The following is a 19,709-nucleotide window of genomic DNA, read 5'->3' on the forward strand; positions in this document are numbered from 1 at the left end:
ATTTAAATCAAAAATAGTTACAAAAAGTTTGTCCTAAAAGTATTTCAACATACTTAGCTACACCATGTGACTGAAGTAAACTTTTGTAACTAGGAATGTTTTCATCCAAGCTCAATCCTTTCCCAAAACATTGAAAGTAAAAAAAAAACAACAAAACAAAACAAAACAAAAAAAACTTATCTAAACAAATACAAAAACAGAAAATATATATTTAAAAGTAGATATTTCTGAAACTACATTGTTAGCAGTTTAATCACAACAAACACTATTTATATTTAAGCATAAATAAATGTAGATTATTTATATTTCAATCCACTCAAAATACAAACATACCTCATTAAAAAGCCATCTTTTCTCTGTTTTCTATACTGACATGTTTATTCTGACCCTTACTTGACATTCCTCAATGCAAAACAAATATGACCTTCACACTTGCAGGTGCATGGATCCAAGGGAAGACTTATAGCAAGCCCAAAAACTCCAGGCGAAGTCAATAATTAAACATAACAATGGAAACTGAACTTTCAACAGGAAAACACATTTTGAATTTTTCACTCTGATTCAATAATTAGGGAATATTGATGTAACACCTCTACAAATTCCCTGTCTCAGGTGTGGTGCATAAATAAATGAGGTAAGTAAGCATAATTGCTGGATATTCTTTAAGGTGTAAATACATAAGACAAAAATCTTACATTAACAAAAGTATATAGAAATGTCTGTGTAGGGCTAGAATTTTTTTAATGTGAAAAAGAGAACAGAATGTTGACAAGAGGGAAAGACTACAACATAGAGCCTACTCAAAGGACATGAGTATTTATATATACACTTTCCACATTGAAACATATTTCAGAAATTTCTAGTCTTAAAGTTTGTTCTAAGCCTTCTACATCTCCATAACTGATATTTTAAAATGATGTATTGGTACAGAAAATAAGATGCTCTACTCACCCAATTTTGAAACTTCAAGAATTCTTCAATGCTCCTTGGAGGTTCTTGCATTTTCTAATAAAGTAATATCAATATTGTTCATTGGCATAAACTCACTAGACTATTCATAATATTTACAAATAATTTACTCAAATGAAAAAATACTCTAAGTTATCATTTTTAGAGCAGGAAGATATCATAAAATGTTCACTTTGTACCATCCCTCCACTTTGAAAAGGGACACACATAAATGTTTAAATTCTTAGCCTCCAAACCAAATTTTATAATAGGCTTCCCTCTTATACACTAGCCCTAGAGAAAAACTCCACATGAATCTTGCTTAAGGTCCTCATTTCAGATTCCTAAAAGAGTTCCAAGATATTTTGGGCTATCATGGATAGTTTCTATAATAAATCCAGAGCCAAAAATATAATATGTTCTTGCTGATAAAGTATTTTAAAAAGTTAACTACTTACATAGTTAAAATAAATTTAAATGTTTGGATGTTCCAGTCTAATAGAAAAAAATCACATTTTTAGTAGTTTCTTTGTGATTTCAAATGTATTCAACATTAGACAAACTAATTTTAATCCAGACCACACCTTTCTCCTTTGTGCCTTAGAGACTTTGCCTACATTCTTTCTTCTGCCTAGAAGTCTCCCTTTCCCAAACCCTCTTCTTCCAATTCTTTCTTGGCCTATTTAACTCTTACTTCAAATAACAAATTAAAAGTCACTTTGTCCATCAAGCCTTTCTTATCCCCCAAAGTTTTCTCCATGGTAACATACAGCAGATTATCTCTATGAGGACAGAAACTATGGTGCAATCACAGTTTCACACACTGGCTGGTTCATAGTCAATGCATAATAAGTACTTGCAGTGTGCATAAATGAAAGCATAAATGAGTAGATGAATGTCAGAAATGTATAGGTACTTGAAAAATAATAAAAATACTTCTAGAGAATGAAAATCCAGTGAGAAGGCAAAAATAAGAAGAATTCAGAAGTCTAATGCCCTAATATCCATGGTGATATCACTGAAAAGATTGTATTACATTTTTATTTATTAAAACACATATTTCATATCAATATATAAAGTGGTCAAGATTACAGAATCACAAGTCCATGTTTTAGAAAAAAATTTCTAAAAAATAATTACATACTTGAGTTTGGGGATATTTCATTCATCTAAATATATGATGAGTATAAGAAAATATATAACTGATAATACACGAAGAAGATAAACAGTGTATGTGACAACCATTATAGAAAATGAGTATTCAGTGAGGGTTAAAAAATTAAACAATTGAACTCATGGAGATAGAGGTAGAATGATGGTTGCCAGAAGCCGGGAAGGGAATAGGAAGTGAGGGGAAAGTGGGTATGGTCAATGGGTACAAAAATATAGGGTCAAGCACAGTAGCTCATGCCTCTAATACCAGCACACTTTGGGAGGCCAAGACAGGAGGACTGGTTGAGCCCAGGAGTTTAAGACCAGCTTGGGCAACACAGCAAGAGCCCATATCCATAAAAAAGAAAAAAAAAGTAAAACAAAACAAAACAAAACAGAGTGTCCACGCATGGTGGCTCACGTCTATAATCCCAGCACTTTGGGAGGCCAAGGCAGGTGGATTGCTTGAGGTCAACAGTGCGAGAGCCCAGCCTGGCCAATGTGGTAAAACCCCCATTTCTACTAAAAATGCAAAAAAAGTAGCCAGGTGTCCTAGCTACTCAAGAGGCTGAGGTGGGAGAATCACCTGAACCCCAGAGGTGGAGGTTGCAGTGAGCCAAGATTGTGCCACTATACTCCAGCCTGGGTGACAGAGCGAGACTCTCTAAAAAACAGACAAATAAAAAGAGCTAGAGAGAATGAATATGATCTAATATTTGATAGAACAACTGGCTAACTATAGTCAACAATAATTTACTGTACCTTTTGAAATAAATAAAAGAGTATAATTGAAATGTCTACAACACAAATAAATGATAAATGTTTGAAATGATGGATACCCCACTTACTGTGATATAATTATTATATACTGTATGTACCAAAAGTTATCTCATATATGCCATAAATATATATACACTTACAATATGCCCTTAAAAATTAAAAATAAAAATTTAAAAAAGGAAAACAAACGTTTAGACAGAAGCAAAGATGCATAGAGATGTGAAGAAAATGTTATGGGAAACAGGGAACTCTAGAGCTAGTCAGATTGAAAAGAGCGAGAGATATGAGAGATGGTATGCACAAAAGGCTTACAGACAGAAAAATACTCATGATATAATATCTTCAGGGATAGTGGGTATAGCAGTTTGGCTAAAAGGAACTTGAAATACATTTACAAATGTACAGAATTAAACTTAATGAAAACAATTTAAGTATTGACTTTTTTCCTTGTAATGGCTGTCAAACCACTCCAAGTACAAAGCACCTCAAGTAATATGCACATTTAATTAAAGGGAATTAGAAAAGTGGATTAACAAAGTGAAACTTGCATAGTAAAGTTCTAACTAATTTCAAAAATTCCATGTTTCTCTTGGGGTAAAATTAAAATAAGGTAAAGTATAAATTAAACAGATTTCTACTTTTGGTAGGATGTAGAAGGATATAAAACACCTATACTTCCATGATAACAGTAAGACAAACTTGGACAAAAAAAAAATCATACTTTTCTATGGGGTTAGTGAAAAGTGGTGAATGCCAGGAGGCAGGACCAGTTAAATAACCTGTAAACATTCAGAGTTCCTTGTTCAAAATTATTAAGAGTTTGAAGATAATAACATCAGAGCATTAGACCACATGCATGGTACTTCTCAGCATAAGGCCCTGTGCAACTGCAGAAATTGTAAACCTATGAAGCTGAAAACAAGCGTAATTGTCCCATAGAACTAATGTTTATGGTTTCTTTAAATAAATATAGAAATTAACCCTCCTAGTCTTAAAACTTCAGAAAGTTACATTGGTCTTATCTGAGTTCCTTTCCCAGAAAACTAACCATCAAGCCTCCCAGATAGTGTCAAGGAACTAAAACATACCAAATCACTATATCTTGACAATTAGCCTCTAGGCTCCTTACTATCACCCATCATGATTGCCTAACTGACCACCTGTTTCCTGTTAATCAACTCCTCCTCCTTACCACCACTCCCTAATTTCTGTTTTCCCACACATGGTTACATTTCTTCCCTGCTCTAAAAAACCCTAAGTTTAGTTAGTCAGGGAGATGGATTTGAGACTGATCTCCCATCTCCTCGGCTTCAGCACCCTATTAAAGCTTTCTTCCTTGGCAATACTCATCTCAGTGATTGGCTATCTGTGCAGCGAGCATCAAGACCTAGACCAAACCCTTGGTGTTTCACTAACAAAGCCAGCTCTACCTGGGAGCCCTGATTACCTAAAACTCCAAGAGAAATATAAACTTTGTAAGTGAACATAAAGCTGTGGAAGCTTCCTTACCTTGGGGCCAGCTCTGCTGCTCTTCCTTTGACATGTTCGTTGGCCTGCCATGGTACAGTAACTTTGCAGAAATGAAGAGAAATCAGCTGGGTCTTAGGCATCAATGTGAGTTGAGCGACCAAACTGGGGTATGAAAGACACCCAAATGCAAAAATAAATGACTCAGCCAAACAATCCCTTTCCCCTCACCTCCAAACCTCACTTTTGACTTTTACCAAGTCATATAGTTTAACTCTGTATCTCCACTCAAATCTCACGTTGAACTGTTGGAATCCCCAGTGTTGGAGGTGGGGCCTGGTGGGAGGTGACTGGATCGTGGGGGTGGTTTCTAAAGATTTTGCAACATCCCCCTAGTGCTGTTTTGTGATAAACTTCTCACGAGATCTGGTTGTTTAAAAGTGTGTAGCACGTCCCCCTTCACCCTTTTCCTCCTGCTCCAGCCATGTAGGATGCGTCTGCTTCCCCTTCACCTTCTGCCATGATTGTAAGTTTCCTGAGGCCTCCCCAGCCATGCTTCCTGTACAGCCCGTGGGACTGTGAGTCAATTAAACTTCTTTTCTTTAAAATTACCCAGTCTCTGGTAGTTCTTTATAGCAATGTGAGAATGGACTAATGCACCAAGAAAGCAGCAGGGGACGAGAGGCTGGAAAATATATTCTGCTGATGAAGCTGGAGGTTCTACTATGTCATATGAAAAAGGGCATGCATATAACAAGAAATGGACAAGGGAAGGCTAATAATACAAGCTATTATACTGTTTATAAGAAAGATTGGTCTGAATTTTTCTATCTTATAATGTGAAGATTTGGAATTAAGGCTATTATGGTCTCAAAAAAAAAGAGTTGGGAAATGCCTCTGTCTTTTCTATTATCTGAAAGAATTTAAATATCTGAAAGATCAGTACTATTCCTTCCTTTCTTCCTTAAATGTTTGGTGGACACTGCTAGTTATGCTCCCTGAACCTGAACCTGAAATTATGGGGGAGTTTTAAATTAAGGATACTGTAATGGACCTAATCATGCCCCCACCCCAAATTCATATGTTGAAGCCCTAACACTTATAACAATATGTGACTTTATTTGGAGATGGAGTCTTTGAGGACACAACTAAGGTTAAAAGAGGCTAAAAGAGTGGGGCTCTAATATGATTGGTGTCATTATAAGAACAGACACCAGAGAGCTTGCTTGCTCATGCTCTCTCTCCATATACACACAAATATTTTATCTGTGAAAATATCTAGAACTGTGAAATAATAAACTTTATGTTGTTTTAAGTCACTTTGCTTGTTTGCTGTTATAGCAGCAATAAAAACTAACATGAGGAGAAAGAGTGAATTTTTTTTTTTTTAGTATTTTGCAGATGTGAAAAATGTCACACACTTAACTGATGCTCTGTCTATATAAGAGAAGACACTTTGTAAGGACGTGGTGAGAAGGCAGTGGTCTACGAGCCACGAAGAGAGGCCTCACTAGAAACTAACAGTGATGGCACCTTGGTCTTGGACTTTTGGCCTTTAAAACTGTGAGAAAATAAACTACAGTTGTTTAAGTCATCCACTCTGTGGTATTGTATTATAGCATCCTAGGTAGACTAATACAGACATAAGCTATCAAAATTAATATAGGATCATTCAGCTATTCTATTACTTCTTAATTTTGGTAAATTATCTTTCAAGAAAAATTAAAATGTCAGGTATTTTGATATAAATATTTATTCTTAATATCCTCTTACTATCTTTACAATCTGTAGTGTCTGTGGTGATGTTTCATTTTTCATTTCTGAAATTTGTACTTTATCTTGGTCAGTCTATCTAAAGGCTTATCAATTTTATTAATCTTCGCAAAGAACTAGTTTTGGCCTTGTTGCTTTTCTTTAGTACACATTTGATTTTAATTTCATTGATTTATTCTTATCTTTATTGTCCCTTTCCTTCTTTAAATGTTTGAGAAACTTCCAATGATAAACCCTGCTCTACTATGAAGCTGAATGCTTGACAATTCCTGTTCAGACACCATGAGGCTTTCTATCACCATTTTAATCCCTGTATTTCAAAATGGATAGAAAGTTAAAGATTATTAGATATTTACAGAATAACTGTGAAATAAAAAACATAAAAACAAAAAAATAGAAATCCAAACAAATGACTAAAAATAAAATCTAGGCATGTACAGACAATGTGGGGAACAGAAGGAAACTTCAAAAAAGTCTTTAAGATTCTTAGAGAGCTATAATAAGATAATCCCTGAAACCAAAACTTCACGTTATAAATGAATACAGAATAAGAGAAAACGCAAAGTACAAATATAATGATATAAATTATGCAACAACAGTCTAGTGAAAAACAGCTGAAGAAATCTTCTAGAAACTAGAACAAAAATGTTAAAGTAAGCAAGAATCAGAGGATAAAAGAACAATAAGTTAGAGGATTATGCCAGGAAAATGACTTTCAATCTGTAAATTTAAATATAGACAGAGCATCAATTAAGTGTGTGGCATTTTTCAGATTTGCAAGATACTAAAAAAAAAATTATCCTCATATTAGTTTCTTATTGCTGCTATAACAAACAGTCAACAAAGTGCCTTAAAAAATCACAGTTTATTATTTCACAGGTCTAGAGGTCAGGAATCTGAAATGGGTCTGCAGGCCTATGCTCTTTTCATGTTTTGTGTGTGTGTATGTGACGGAGTTTCACTCTTGTCGCCCAGCATAGTAAATTTACTTGCATAACAAAAAAACGCAAAATATCAATGGTTTAATACACATAATGTTTTTTCTCTCAGAAGATCTTTTTGTGAGAAAGGGGGCTTCTAGCAGTCACCTGCTATCCTTTGCTCAGAACTCCTCCCTCTATCTTCAAAGCCAGCAGTGTAGAATCTTCTCCCCTCTTGACATCTTGTCTCCCTCTTATAAGGACTCTTTGATTATGTCCAGCCATCCAGACAATCCAGGATAATTTTCCCCATCTCCTTAATCACATATGCAGTTCCTTTTGCCATATAAGATAAAATATCAATAGGTTCTTAAGATTAGGATATAGACATCTTTGGGGGCCATTATTCTGTCTACTACACTCCTATTTACCTTTTTTCAGGAAGGCATTAGAGAATGTAGTTCATTTTTAAAAAGGGATTAAACAAAGAAAAAGGAAACAAGTGATCTAACACACAGGAGAACAGTATTACATTGCAGAAACCAGCAATCCTGAATAAACTAAAGGTTGTAACGCTGTAGGAAGAGTATCCGTAAGGAAAAAAAATCTACTGGATTAACTGATGTATTTCACTGTGATGCTTTAGCAGTTTGCCAAAGTGTTTGAGGACAGATTAATAATACGTTAAAAATGGCAGTTATTAAGAGAAAGGAAAGTAAAAGGTTGCATTAAAAGTGAATGTGATCTTAGTATACTATGTGCCTTGGGGTTGAATGACATTTACCTAGACAGTAGTGATAACACTAAATGTTGATTTAGCCAAAGCCTATGATATCACCATATTGACAGGTAAAGGGACAAGAAGAGTGTATGAGGTAGAGAGGGAATGTTCACACACTTGGAGGTGGTGCTGTTATAAAAGACCTATATCACTGCCTTCCATAGGAGAAAGTCAATGGGTAATGTCTGAAATTGGAAAACCAAGAAATTACAATGTAAGTATATTTAGACATAGGGGGTAACAGACGAAATATTTAAAAGACTTGAATTTTCCTTTGGTGAGCAGAATTGAGAATAGAGTAGAAGGGTTGGGGACTACAGGGTTTTCTTTAACCTCAGAATGTGGCAAACTGTTAGTGCTCACCAATATGTGTGTGTTTCTCTACATTTCCCAGGATCCCCTGCAGTTAAAGTGGGGGCCTTGGGACTAAATTCTGGCCAATAGAATGTGGCCAAATTGATATATGTCATTTTTAGGGTTGACCTTGGGTGATTCGCCATACTTTCTCTCTTGTCAGATAAGCTAGTCCTAGAAGGCAGCAGAACCATTAAAAATAAAAACATTTGGCCTTGAATTTAACATTTCATCCGACTAGAAATAGCCAAAATGGATCTTTTGTGAGAAAAAAAAAAAAAAAAACATGTATTAAACTGTTGATATTTTGGGGTTTTCTGTTACAGAAGTAAATTCACTATGCTGGTTTTAAAACATCGACAAGAATTATTTGCCAATCCTTTGACAAGAGGGATCTATGTCTCCTTTCCTAAAATGGAACAGGACTTTGACACACTTGTAAGCAAAAGAAAGTGAGGGAAGTAGCACCGTGTTACTTTTTGAGGCAAGGTCAGAAAAGGTCAGGCAATTTTTGCCTTGCTCATTGCAACACTCCCTTTGGAGCTCTGAGTTTAAGCTAAGAAGTCTGACTACCTTGCTGCCATACTGTGAGGAAGCCCCGGCCATATAGTTACAGAAGCTCTGCTAGCATGCCTACTCTAGTCTTTCTGAGTTACCAAAGAAAAGCTGATGACTGTGCCCTACTGACAACATCACCTGTGAACATAACAAAATGGTTGTTTTAAGCCACCATATTTTGGAGTAATTTATTACATACAATAGCAACCCAATGCTCAATCTAACAAATAGTATCATTTACTTTTTAATCTGTGCAATTTAACTATTTTGATAAAATTTAGAGTTAAGCTAAAAAGGAAAATGGGTGTGAATTACTTATTCCTGGCTTATAGACTTTGCTATTCTACTTTCCCTACCCAGAAAGTTCACCTTTTTCTCTAAATCACTGGCTTTCAAACTTTTTTAGAGTTTGAAATACACTAAAAAATACATTTTACAAACAAGCCGTAGTGCACACACACATGCATATACATAATTAAAAGCTCTATACAGTAGTACTTTACTAAGTAACACTAAATTTACTTACATGTGCTGATATTTCCAATCTATATTGTTTCAATTTTTTTTTAAGTGTAAGAGATTTCCTTGCCTACAAATGGATCAAGACCTCCACTAATGGGGTCCCACACAATCCCCTTTCCAGTTGAAAACACTATTCTAAACCTAAATCATTCTTCAAGGCCTTACCCAAGTCCGAAAAAGAAGCCTTTATTGACCACTCCATTCTCAGCTCTCTTGAAATTCCTGTTATTTATTCAGTTGCATTTTTTATCTCAGTAGTGAGAATACTGCATTTTCTGTACTTAAATTTAACATGCTTTACTTGATATCGTGAGTACTTCTAGGGCATTGTAATGTCCTTTATCTACCACTCGATAAATTCAGAGTACTCAATAAAACATTGCTCAGCATTTGACCATTGTGTTTTAAAATCTTAGTTGTTAGAGTGCACTTCAGTTTGGGCATTCTTTGGGGAGAGGCACGGACAAATGTTCTAATAATTCATCCACATATTATACTTCAAACTGGAAAAACACACAAAATAGTCTTCACTCTATATGCGTGTTTTTATGCAAACTAAATCATAAAGATACAAATGATTTTTCTAATAGGTTTCATTACCATACAGCGCACTAAATAATGATATTGATATAGCCACGAAAGAGTAATATAACCAAGTTCTCATAAGTAAAATATCTTTGAGGTGGGCAAAATGCAAACTTTTCTCTGGGATCAACATTTCTTCACAACTCACTGCAACTACGCCTTGAGAGTATGTTTCGAGAATCGCTTCCCAATTATGCTGTCCCAGCAAGAATCGAGTAGAAACCGGGTGAAAGGCTGCGAGGCTTGAGGCGGGTCCCAGACAAACGCGGCCCTGCCCCACGCCAGAGCCTCTCTGAAGTGCGACACCGCCGCTGAGAGAGAGGCTGAGGCGGAACTTCCAGTCTAACCCCGCCCCGCTGTCGTCCCAGCCTGTTGCTTAGGCCGCGCGGTCTGCGTTGTGCGCGGCCCCGGCCTTAGCAACGACTCTAGTAACTGCCTGGCTCCTCCCTCTGGTGTCGCCGGGAAAGCGCTCCGTCTGGTCCGTGCGCTATCACGGCCCGGTGCGTGGCTCGGGCTCGTGGGGAGCTGGAGACGCGTGGAGCTGTTCGAGGATTCGCGGGTGTGCAGGTCTGAGTACCACTCTGATCCCTGGTGGAGGTCTCCGCGCCTCTCTGGAGACCAGTGGTCTGGCCCCAGAGGTGCGGCCGCGGGAAGTGGACATTCTTTGTCAGGACCCTAGCGGAGGTCGCGCTGGGTGTCGCCTGTGAGGGGCATCCTCGGTCCCTGCGCGGTCTCTAGCTTTTTTTAGGATCTTGCGGGCCCTTTGGGGAAAAGGTTTCCAAATTTTTCCTCAAAAAAAAAAATTGTTTTTCCTACCAATGATTTTCGGTGCATTCCGCCCCAACGAAAAATACGTTCTGGCAAAGTCAGTTTCCTAGGAACCCCATAGTTTATTTTATTTTTTTTAGTATTTGGAGTGGTTTGTGGGGGTTTGGTTATTACGGAAGGGGAAGCATAGTACAGACGTAGAATTAGCGATGCCATGCAGTGTAGTTAAAATATTGAGGTTGTGGTTACATAATAAGCAGAAGAGCCTTTTCTTAGGTCTAAATTATTTATTGGGAATGTAGGACAAATAAGGAACTATGTTAACATTTTTCGGTCGCCAGGTCCACAAAGTTGGATGGTAAAATCAGTACTTTAGATCGCAGCGTTTAAGGACTAACCCAATGCACCATGAAAACGAATGCAAGACAGTCTGCTACCATATGGCGGGTGGTGTGGGAGGGGCCATTGATCCTGTATAAAAAAGGGTACTAGCTTGGATTGTGAAAAATGAATGTTGGACCTGTAGGTCCTATGTGACCAAGTTCTTAAAAATGCTCTAAAGAAAAATTGTTTTTTTTTCTAATACTGAATTGGTCCACAATATAGGACCGGGAGTCTATATAATGTTCCATTGGGAGGTGAGTCAGCTTACAATAATGGAAGAGGTAGAAACTTTTTCTGTTATTATTTTGGAAAAAAAAAAAAAAATTGCCAGCCTGCCACTTGTGCTAGGCTGCAGATGGCCCATAAAGATAGTTTGTCAGATACTTCAGTAGTGAGATGCTTCCTGGATGTGTTTTGCAGAATGGTTTTGATTTAGTTAACTAGTGTTTGTTGAGTGCCTCCTGTTGCATAAGAATCAGGAATAGGTGAGATAGGTGAGATCGGGGAAGGAATCTGCTCTTACAGAGTTGAATGGTAGAGGGGATAGATTCGCTAAAGTACCTCCACAATAAATGCATTTTTCCATGTCAAATATGTGGAACCAATAATAAGTACTCAAAGATAAAGAGATTTAAGACATTGCTGTGACCCATCTATGAGTTAATAAGGAACTGAATTAGAGTCCTGACTTTGAGGGTGAAGATAGAGGATTACGTACAAGGTAGAATCGATGCAACTTGGTGAGTATAATTAATTTGGGGTGGAAATTGAGTAGAAGGAGGAATAAAAAATTAATGTATTTTTAGCCTTAAGTTCCAGAATGATGGACGCACCATCAAGGTGTTAAAATTGTTAGTTCCTTAGGAATAGTCTTTATGTTTTCTAAGTCTTTCTAGCCCCCATGACTCAAATTGTATTTCCTTGCACATATTTGATGTTAACAAGTATGTTTTAAATATTTTAAATAACCCCATTTGCAACAAATGATTACTCACAGTCGAGACAGGTTGTTGGCTAGGTTAGGACAGATACTCTGATCATGTAGGAAGCTGCCCATGATTTACGATTGCTGGCCTCTTCTGCATGGCCATCTCAGCTGTAAGTGAGAGTATGTAGGTGAACTAGGAGGTGGAGCCATAAACATTTCTCTTTTACTGTCTTACAGGTATTTGTGGTGGTTGATTTTTTGTAGAGGAAGGATATTTATATAAGGTTTCACTAATATCCATTTAGTTATGTGGATAGCAGGTCTGTGAACTGCAAAGTGGTATTTCTGAGGTATCTCTAGGAGGAATGCATGTCGAGGGTCCTAGGATAACTCCAAAAACTCACCAGTAGTTTTCTGTTAAATGTCAGGCAACCACAATAACTTTCATGACATCCACAGGGACTGCATTTTTCAATCCCACTATGCCTGGTCCTTTGAGTGGCACATGCAGTCCCACTAAATAGCTACTGGAATACCCAGGAAAATGAAGTCAGGTTAAGCTAGTCCAATCAAATTTCATTTTTTAGGATGAATCACATCATCTGAATAACTCAGGACTATTAAAGCCTCAAAATGTTTCTCTGTAAGAACCTCAGGCAACACCAGGACAAACCCAAAGAGAGTTTGGGTGAAACTTAGCTTCTTGTGTGCAACAAAGAGATGCCAACAGAGCATTTGCAACTCTCAGTCCTGGGGACTATTAGGATCTCTTCCCAAACTTTTTTTTTCTCTGTTTTAGAGATGGGATCTCACTTTGTTGTCCAGACTGTTCTCAAACTCCTGTGCTCAAGTAATCCTCCCACCCTAACCTCCTAGTATTAAAGGCATGAGCCACCAAGCCCGGCCCTTCCCAAGCTTGGAACTTTTTTACCTGAGTCGTAGATGGACTCTAGGAGAGCTCCAAACCTCCTGAAATTGTGTGCAAAATATTGTGTCCGTATATTCATCTAGGGATGAGATTTACGATTTTCATGTGATTCCTAAAAGAATCAGGTTCAAGAAAAGAGGGCATCTTAATATCCTGCACTTTTAGTCATTTAGGGCATGGTCACAAAGATCAAAGCCATTTTTAGGCAGGTGATTTGGAGTGACAGAAGTAGGTAAGATTTTCTATTTGTGTGTTAGGAAGAAGGGTTTGGACCATTGTTCTTAAATACTGCTTTCTTACCCAAAATGTAAACCTGTACCTAATCAGTACACAGCAAAAATATTTACTGTATTTTGGTTTTCCCCTTGGGTACATTTGGCTAGTACCTTTTTCTACTATAACCTACGTCTTTGCATCTCCTTATTTGGGTCTCAAGCTCACTGGGATTTACAATTAAAAAAAAAAAATTCATTTGATGAGTAATTAAATTAGTGCCACTAACTTCTTCTCAGCAAATTATGTTGTATTTTATGTTTCTCTGGACTTTTTGTTCACTTTCTATATGGGAGACCACAAAACGTGTCCTGCTCGAGTCACAGCATTCCTCTTGTCACTGTTTCTACTTAAAGTGTCTGGAGCTTCGTAGTTAAACCACAATGCCAGAAGGCTTTATAATAAGAGAATTATTTTAGATAACAATTTTGTCAGCCATCACCCTTCTTTGAAGAAAATATTAAGTGGGAAAGTTATTTTACCATTTTTCTCTAGTTCTAAAGAATCAGAATGATGTATGTTTTTAAAAAGCATAAATTCTTAGAGTAAGTGGACATTAATGTTACTCTGTAAATTTTTAAGATTTATAAGATAATATATTTTACCTTATGGGCTATTTTATAAATTATAATGAGTAGTAGATGCGTCTTATTTTTTATTGGATATTTAGTTGTGTATGTATATGCACTCTTGTACACACACACACATGTAGTGTGTGTTTTAAGTTGGAGAGGGCTATATCTTTTAGAACATAACCAACTAAATTTTGCTGATTCCACTAGAATCTTCTATTTTTCATTAATGTCAGTTCAAAGTCAGAGCCAACAGGTTAAATACATTCCTGTCTGATACTAACATGAAACCATTGCATTCCTAATATCTGGAAAACAAAATTGCCATCTCTGGAACAAAAACGGGTTCTTGAAAAATGGATTCTCAGTACCTGAACTTTATATTTGAAATACCTTTGAGTTTATTGCTTTTAATCTTATGTTTTAAAGTATGCCAATTTGGTGGTTTAAAACATGTTTAATAAGTACTAAAACAGCACACAATTGTGACTTAAGTTGAGTAATTTTCTTTGTAGACTGAGTAAAATGTTTTCTGTTTTTATTTTGCCTTCTCTTGACACTTTTTTTTTTTTTACAGTGCACCTATGATATGTGTTTTAGAAATAGCTGTTAAACTTTGGTTTGAATGAAGAATGTCTCTCAATTCACCTATATTTCTCAAACGAAGTGAAGAAAATAATTCAAAATTTGTGGAAACAAAACAGTCACAAAGTACTTCCATAGCTTCAGAAGATCCCCTTCAAAACTTATGTTTAGCATCTCAAGAAGTTCTTCAAAAAGCTCAGCAAAGTGGGAGATCAAAATGTCTCAAATGTGGTGGTTCCAGAATGTTCTACTGCTATACATGTTATGTTCCAGTTGAAAATGTACCTATTGAGCAGATTCCACTTGTGAAGGTTAGTAAGAAATTTAATTGTTTGAAAGTATGAAAACAGATTTTTAAAAAACATCTCATATATACCTACTCTAATTGAATAACATTATTTATTAAGTTCCTGTCCCTGTGTCCTTCCCTTATTGGCTAGAGTTGGACCGCACAATCTAAACTGATTCCAGTTGGCTAAGACTTAAACTTTTCCAAATAGGGTAAATGCACGATTTGTAAAAGGAGGGGTTAGGAGTGGTCTGTCTGTTATAGTATAAGGCATGTCTGGACATGTTTGGGTATGTCAGGGCACAACAAGAGTGGAAGGGTTGTTTGCAGGCTGGAAACGAGAGTACAAGGAGCTTGGGCTTCTGAACAAAGAACAAGAACATCACACAAGTAAATCTTTTGAAGAGGAATTTATCATTGTTAACATTATGAAAACAAAGTGTATTTATGGAAAATTTAGTCCTGCAGAGTACTAAACCTCTTTGTTTTTCTTGTCTCTGGGTCTGAAATGGTGTTTTTAATGAAACCCATTAATTTTTCATTAATGATTTTAATTTATTTACAGCATAGGAAAAAAATGTGTGATATAAACGTATGAATACTAAAAAATAAGTTTATAGACACCCTGAAGGAGCTCCAAAAACTCATGTCTTTGGACTGCTCCTTGAGAAAACACTATTCTAGTAGAAGTAGAGTTGATTTTTACCTAGGATTTTGTTACTTATCCTATACATGGGGATGGAGTAGATTTCATTGACCAAAATGAAAATAAAGTAAAATTTGAAAACTAAGACCAATTCCCTGGGCTGTGTGATTTTAGAGTGATTTTAAGCCTGATTTAAAAGGTCATTTGAATTGATTGCTTACCTTTGTACTTTTTGGTGTTTACCAAGACTACTTTTGTATAGGTAAAAGGTCTGTAGAACATCATGTCTACATAATCAAAGAAGAATTTATTATATATATGTTAACTTGTCTAACAGTATCCCAAACTTTAGGAATAAATCAATTAATGTATAAAATTTGACTACTGTTTATTAACACTTTAGAGAGACTAAACTCTACACATGGACTCATTAGAACTTTCCAGTAAAAAAAATGAGTTGTAGCTATATTTTAAAATATTTGTTTTGATGATTTTAAATTTCATTTAAATTTGAAGTAAGAAAAGTACTTTGACACTCATATTTCATTTGAATTCCAATTTAACCTATATCATCTTGGCCAGTCCATGGTCTCCTCCGTGTCTAAAATCACATATATAGGCTAATGGAAAGTTTACTGGCCAAGAATAAGTATGTGTGGAATTTAAGCTTCACAGTTTGCTCAGAAAAAACAAGAACTTGAGAGTAATAATTATTTTCAAGTTTCCCATTATCTTACAGGAATGTTACATTTTGAAGTATGGTTTTTGAAGTATATGTAGAATTATTATATCTTACATTTCTCTCATAGCCACATAAAGAAGGGATTCCATTAAACGTTTTATCCTAAGGTATATTATATTAAAAAATGGATTGTATATTATAATAATAAAAAATCAGTAATGTAGTTACAGGGCTGATATTTTCATAGATATTTAATAATAGAGGGTATTTTCCAAATCAGTGGTCTAATATACACCATTTAATAGAAATGACTCAAGACGTTAGTGTTTGATCATCTCTAGATGGTCTGGACTGCGCAGAGTTTTCTAAAGTGTTTGTATTTTAATGGCCTTGTATGAAAGTTGATACTTTAATATACATTAATGGTAATAACAACTCTGCAAAATGTTCTTTCTAATTTTTATTTTTATTTTAACAAATCATTCAGCATTTGCTTTTCGATAGCCTACTTGGAAAGGGAGCATGACAATACAATGAGTAATTCCCTCCCAATTTTAGTCTAGGGAATGCATTCATAAATATAGTCATATGTCTCCTAATGACAGGGATACATCCTGAGAAATGTGTCCTCAGAAATGAGTTGTTAGGCAAATTCACTGTTGTGCGAACATCTTAGAATGTACTTACACAACCTTCATAGTATAGCCTACTATACACCTGGGCTATACCTATTGCTCGTAGCCTACAAAATCTGTACAGCATGTTACTGTACTGCATACTGTATGTCGTTGTACACACAATGGTATTACTGTATCTAAACAAATATAAGCATAGAAAAGTACAGTAGAAGTACAGTATAAAAATAGTAATCCTTTATGGGCACTTAGCATGAATGGAGTTTGCAGGACTGGAAGTTGTTCTTGGTGAGTCAATGGTGAGTTGTGAGTGAGTGTGAAGGCCTGTGATGTTACTGTACACTATTGTAGTTTTTATAAACACTGTATATTTAGGGTACACTACATTTATGAAAAAAATTTTTCTTCAATAATAAGCTTACTGTGACTTTTTTACTTTATAAACTTTTTTAAAAACTTGTGATAACACTTTAAACACAAACACATTGTACGGCTGAACAAAAATATTTTATTTCTTTACATTCTTATTCTGTAACCTTTTTCCTATTTTTATTATTTATTTTTACTTTTTAAACTTTTTTGTTGAAAACTAAGACACAAACACATTACCCTAGGCTTACACAGTGTCAGGATCATCGATATCACTGTCTTCTTCCACCTCCACATTTGTCCCACTGGAAGCTCTTCAGGGGCAATGTATGGAGCTGTCATCTCCTGTGATAGCAATGCCTTCTTCTGGAATACCTCCTTAAGGACCTGCCTGAGGCTGTTTTACAGTTAACATTTCTTTTTTCTAATTAGGATGAGTAACTCTAAAACTAAAAAAATTAAGTGTAGTATAGTAAATACATAAACCAGTAACAGATTTATATTATCATTATTAAGCATTATTGTATAGCATGCTTTTTTATGACTGGCAGTGCAGTAGGTTTGTTTACATCAGGATCATCACAAGCATATGAGTACTGTACTATGGTACAGTGTTACAATGGTTACACTTCACTAGGCCATAGGAATTTAGAGCCTAGAATTTAAAAGGCTCTCTTGGGGAAAGTTGATAATCCCATGGGAAAATGCTGAGGTCTCCTTGTCAGTAGCATTTTGATAAACTTGGGTGGAAAGATTTGTGGTAAGTCTCTTTTATAAAACATAGGTGTTAGGGAGCTGATTGGTATTCTTTACTTGTTTGAAAACGGAATGCCTCTACTAAGACTGCCCTCTGGTCAACACTATTTTTTTGTTGTTGTTTAAACACAGTTAAGCTTTAATGTCCATACGAAGCCTCAGAGCAATGTTTTTGTAGCTTGTAAAAAAGCAAAAATTTTCTTTCTTTTTTTTTTATTTTTATACTTTAAGTTCTCGGATATATGTGCAGAACTTGCAGGTTTGTTATATAGGTATACATGTGCCATGGTGGTTTGCTGCACCCATCATCTACATTAGGTATTTCTCCTAATGCTATCCCTCCCCTAGCCCCCCACCCCCAGACAGGCTCCAGTGTGTGATGTTCCCTTGCCTGTGTCCATGTGTTCTCATTGTTCAACTCCCACTTATGAGTGAGAACATGCGTCGTTTGGTTGTTTGGTTTTCTGTTCCTGTGTGGTCAACACTATTATTGTTACTCTGTACTCTTGTCATTATTTAAGAAATAATCTTCTTTTAACATGTGTGAACTAGAGCACAAATATGGATTTCCATGATTTGATCTGTTTCTGTGCTTTGATTTTATGATGCGAGAGATCTCATGCTCATGGAGAACTAACAATACCCGGATTGTGTACAGGTTTTGCATAATTATATTATGCTTGCGGACTTTAGTTCATAAAGCTTTTTATTTTATCATATAATTAAAAAAATAGGCTAGGCACATGATTTATAAAATTTGTCAATAACACTCCTGTGTTCTTGATATAAATGATACCCTCCAAGATAGCTAGCTGGTCAGAAATATTGATAACTTTTGGAATTTTCAACTTTACTCATCAGTCATATAAGAAGGTCACTTTTATGATCTGCTTTCTTTTTCTTTTCTTATCATGATCTGCTTTTTTTTCTTTTCTTATTTCCTACCTTCTCTGGATTAAGATAATACTGACATGGTGCTCAGGGACCTTAGGGAGAGGGAAAGTAGTGTCAACTGAGACTGAGCGTCATGAGGAAATTCTGATATAGTGTTCAGCCAGAAATAGACTGATGTAAAATCATTTGTAAACTGCCTACTTAAATGGTAAATTTTGCGTAATTAGAAGTTGGTTTGATGATTAGAAGCAATTGGACCTAACTTATAAATGATCATTGGGCCTAACTTATAAATGATTGCTAGGCCTAAGCGGGGAGGGTAGGAGATACAGTGTTTGAAACCCTAATTGAAAACTATTTGGGGAATTTATTTGTAGGCCAAGGTCCTCCTGGGGTGTGTTATTTATACTGTTCTGTCCCCAACATAATTGTCCAGGAAGAAGAAAATTTGAAATTGGAATTATTTAGTAGCTGCTCCATTCAAAAATAGTTTTGGAACTAATGACACACACACAACATGGAAGAACCTCAAAATAACTTATTCTTAGCTAAAGTCAAATGAAGAGTGTACATTGTATGATTTTATTTATATAAAATTCTAGAAAGTACAAACTATAGTGGCAGTGGATTACTGATTGCCTGAGGAGGGCAGTGCTCGATGGTGAGAGGAGAAGGAAGAGCATGAGAAGATTTGATAGTGGCAAATCATTATTTTGACTGTAGCAATGGATTCAAGGATTTAACATATGTTAAAACTTATTAGGTTGTACACTTTAAATATGTACAGTTTAAGACATAAGAAAAATAGTTTTGTCCTCCAGGGTAAAATAGTGTGCCCAGGGTAAGTTCCTAGAATCCTACTTATTTAGTATGGGATGGGAACTTGGAGATGGTGGGAACTACTAAATAAAACAAAAGGTCATTTAAAAGCTGAAGTCAAGAACATATCTCCAGAGGGTTTCTTATATATAGTAAGGGAGATATGACCTAGCATTTTTTCATAATCATGGCTGAATGCAGTGCTTGTATAAGCATTACAAAGAGAGCTAAACCAAAAAGCCAAAGTGAAATAAGAAAAATATAATTTAAGAAATCCAAGAGAATATTATTTTTACATAGAGACATGTTACAGACAACATCTATAACAAATAATGAAACTT

At 35.8% G+C, this 19,709-nt stretch overlaps 2 protein-coding genes across 6 annotated transcripts in view; one reads left to right on the forward strand and one right to left on the reverse strand.

The window, feature by feature from the left end:
* FAM227B (family with sequence similarity 227, member B) overlaps positions 1–10,216 on the reverse strand; it is a 293,298-nt gene extending 283,082 nt beyond the window's left edge. The window contains exons 1-4 of one of the 2 annotated variants that reach the window (XM_011928592.1): positions 9,989–10,105; positions 9,421–9,477; positions 4,390–4,512; positions 952–1,005 (exon numbers count right to left, since the gene is read on the reverse strand). In XM_011928592.1, coding sequence (XP_011783982.1) covers positions 952–1,005; positions 4,390–4,440 — 105 coding nt within the window. In that variant the 5' untranslated portion in view covers positions 4,441–4,512; positions 9,421–9,477; positions 9,989–10,105. Of the gene's footprint in view, positions 1–951; positions 1,006–4,389; positions 4,513–9,420; positions 9,478–9,988 lie in introns of both variants that reach the window. The other variant, XM_011928590.1, reaches the window with a different exon arrangement.
* A 49-nt stretch (positions 10,217–10,265) lies between these two features.
* The window catches only part of DTWD1 (DTW domain containing 1), a 36,111-nt gene continuing 26,667 nt past the window's right edge, over positions 10,266–19,709 (forward strand). For 2 of the 4 annotated variants that reach the window (XM_011928600.1, XM_011928597.1), the window contains exons 1-2: positions 10,266–10,407; positions 14,271–14,589. In XM_011928600.1, the coding sequence (XP_011783990.1) occupies positions 14,326–14,589 (264 nt within the window). In that variant the 5' untranslated portion in view covers positions 10,266–10,407; positions 14,271–14,325. Of the gene's footprint in view, positions 10,479–12,931; positions 13,058–14,270; positions 14,590–19,709 lie in introns of all 4 variants that reach the window. The other 2 variants (XM_011928599.1, XM_011928598.1) reach the window with 2 other exon arrangements.

Source organism: Colobus angolensis, unplaced genomic scaffold, assembly GCF_000951035.1.
Source record: "Colobus angolensis palliatus isolate OR3802 unplaced genomic scaffold, Cang.pa_1.0 Scaffold78, whole genome shotgun sequence".
Taxonomy (NCBI): Eukaryota; Metazoa; Chordata; class Mammalia; order Primates; family Cercopithecidae; genus Colobus; species Colobus angolensis.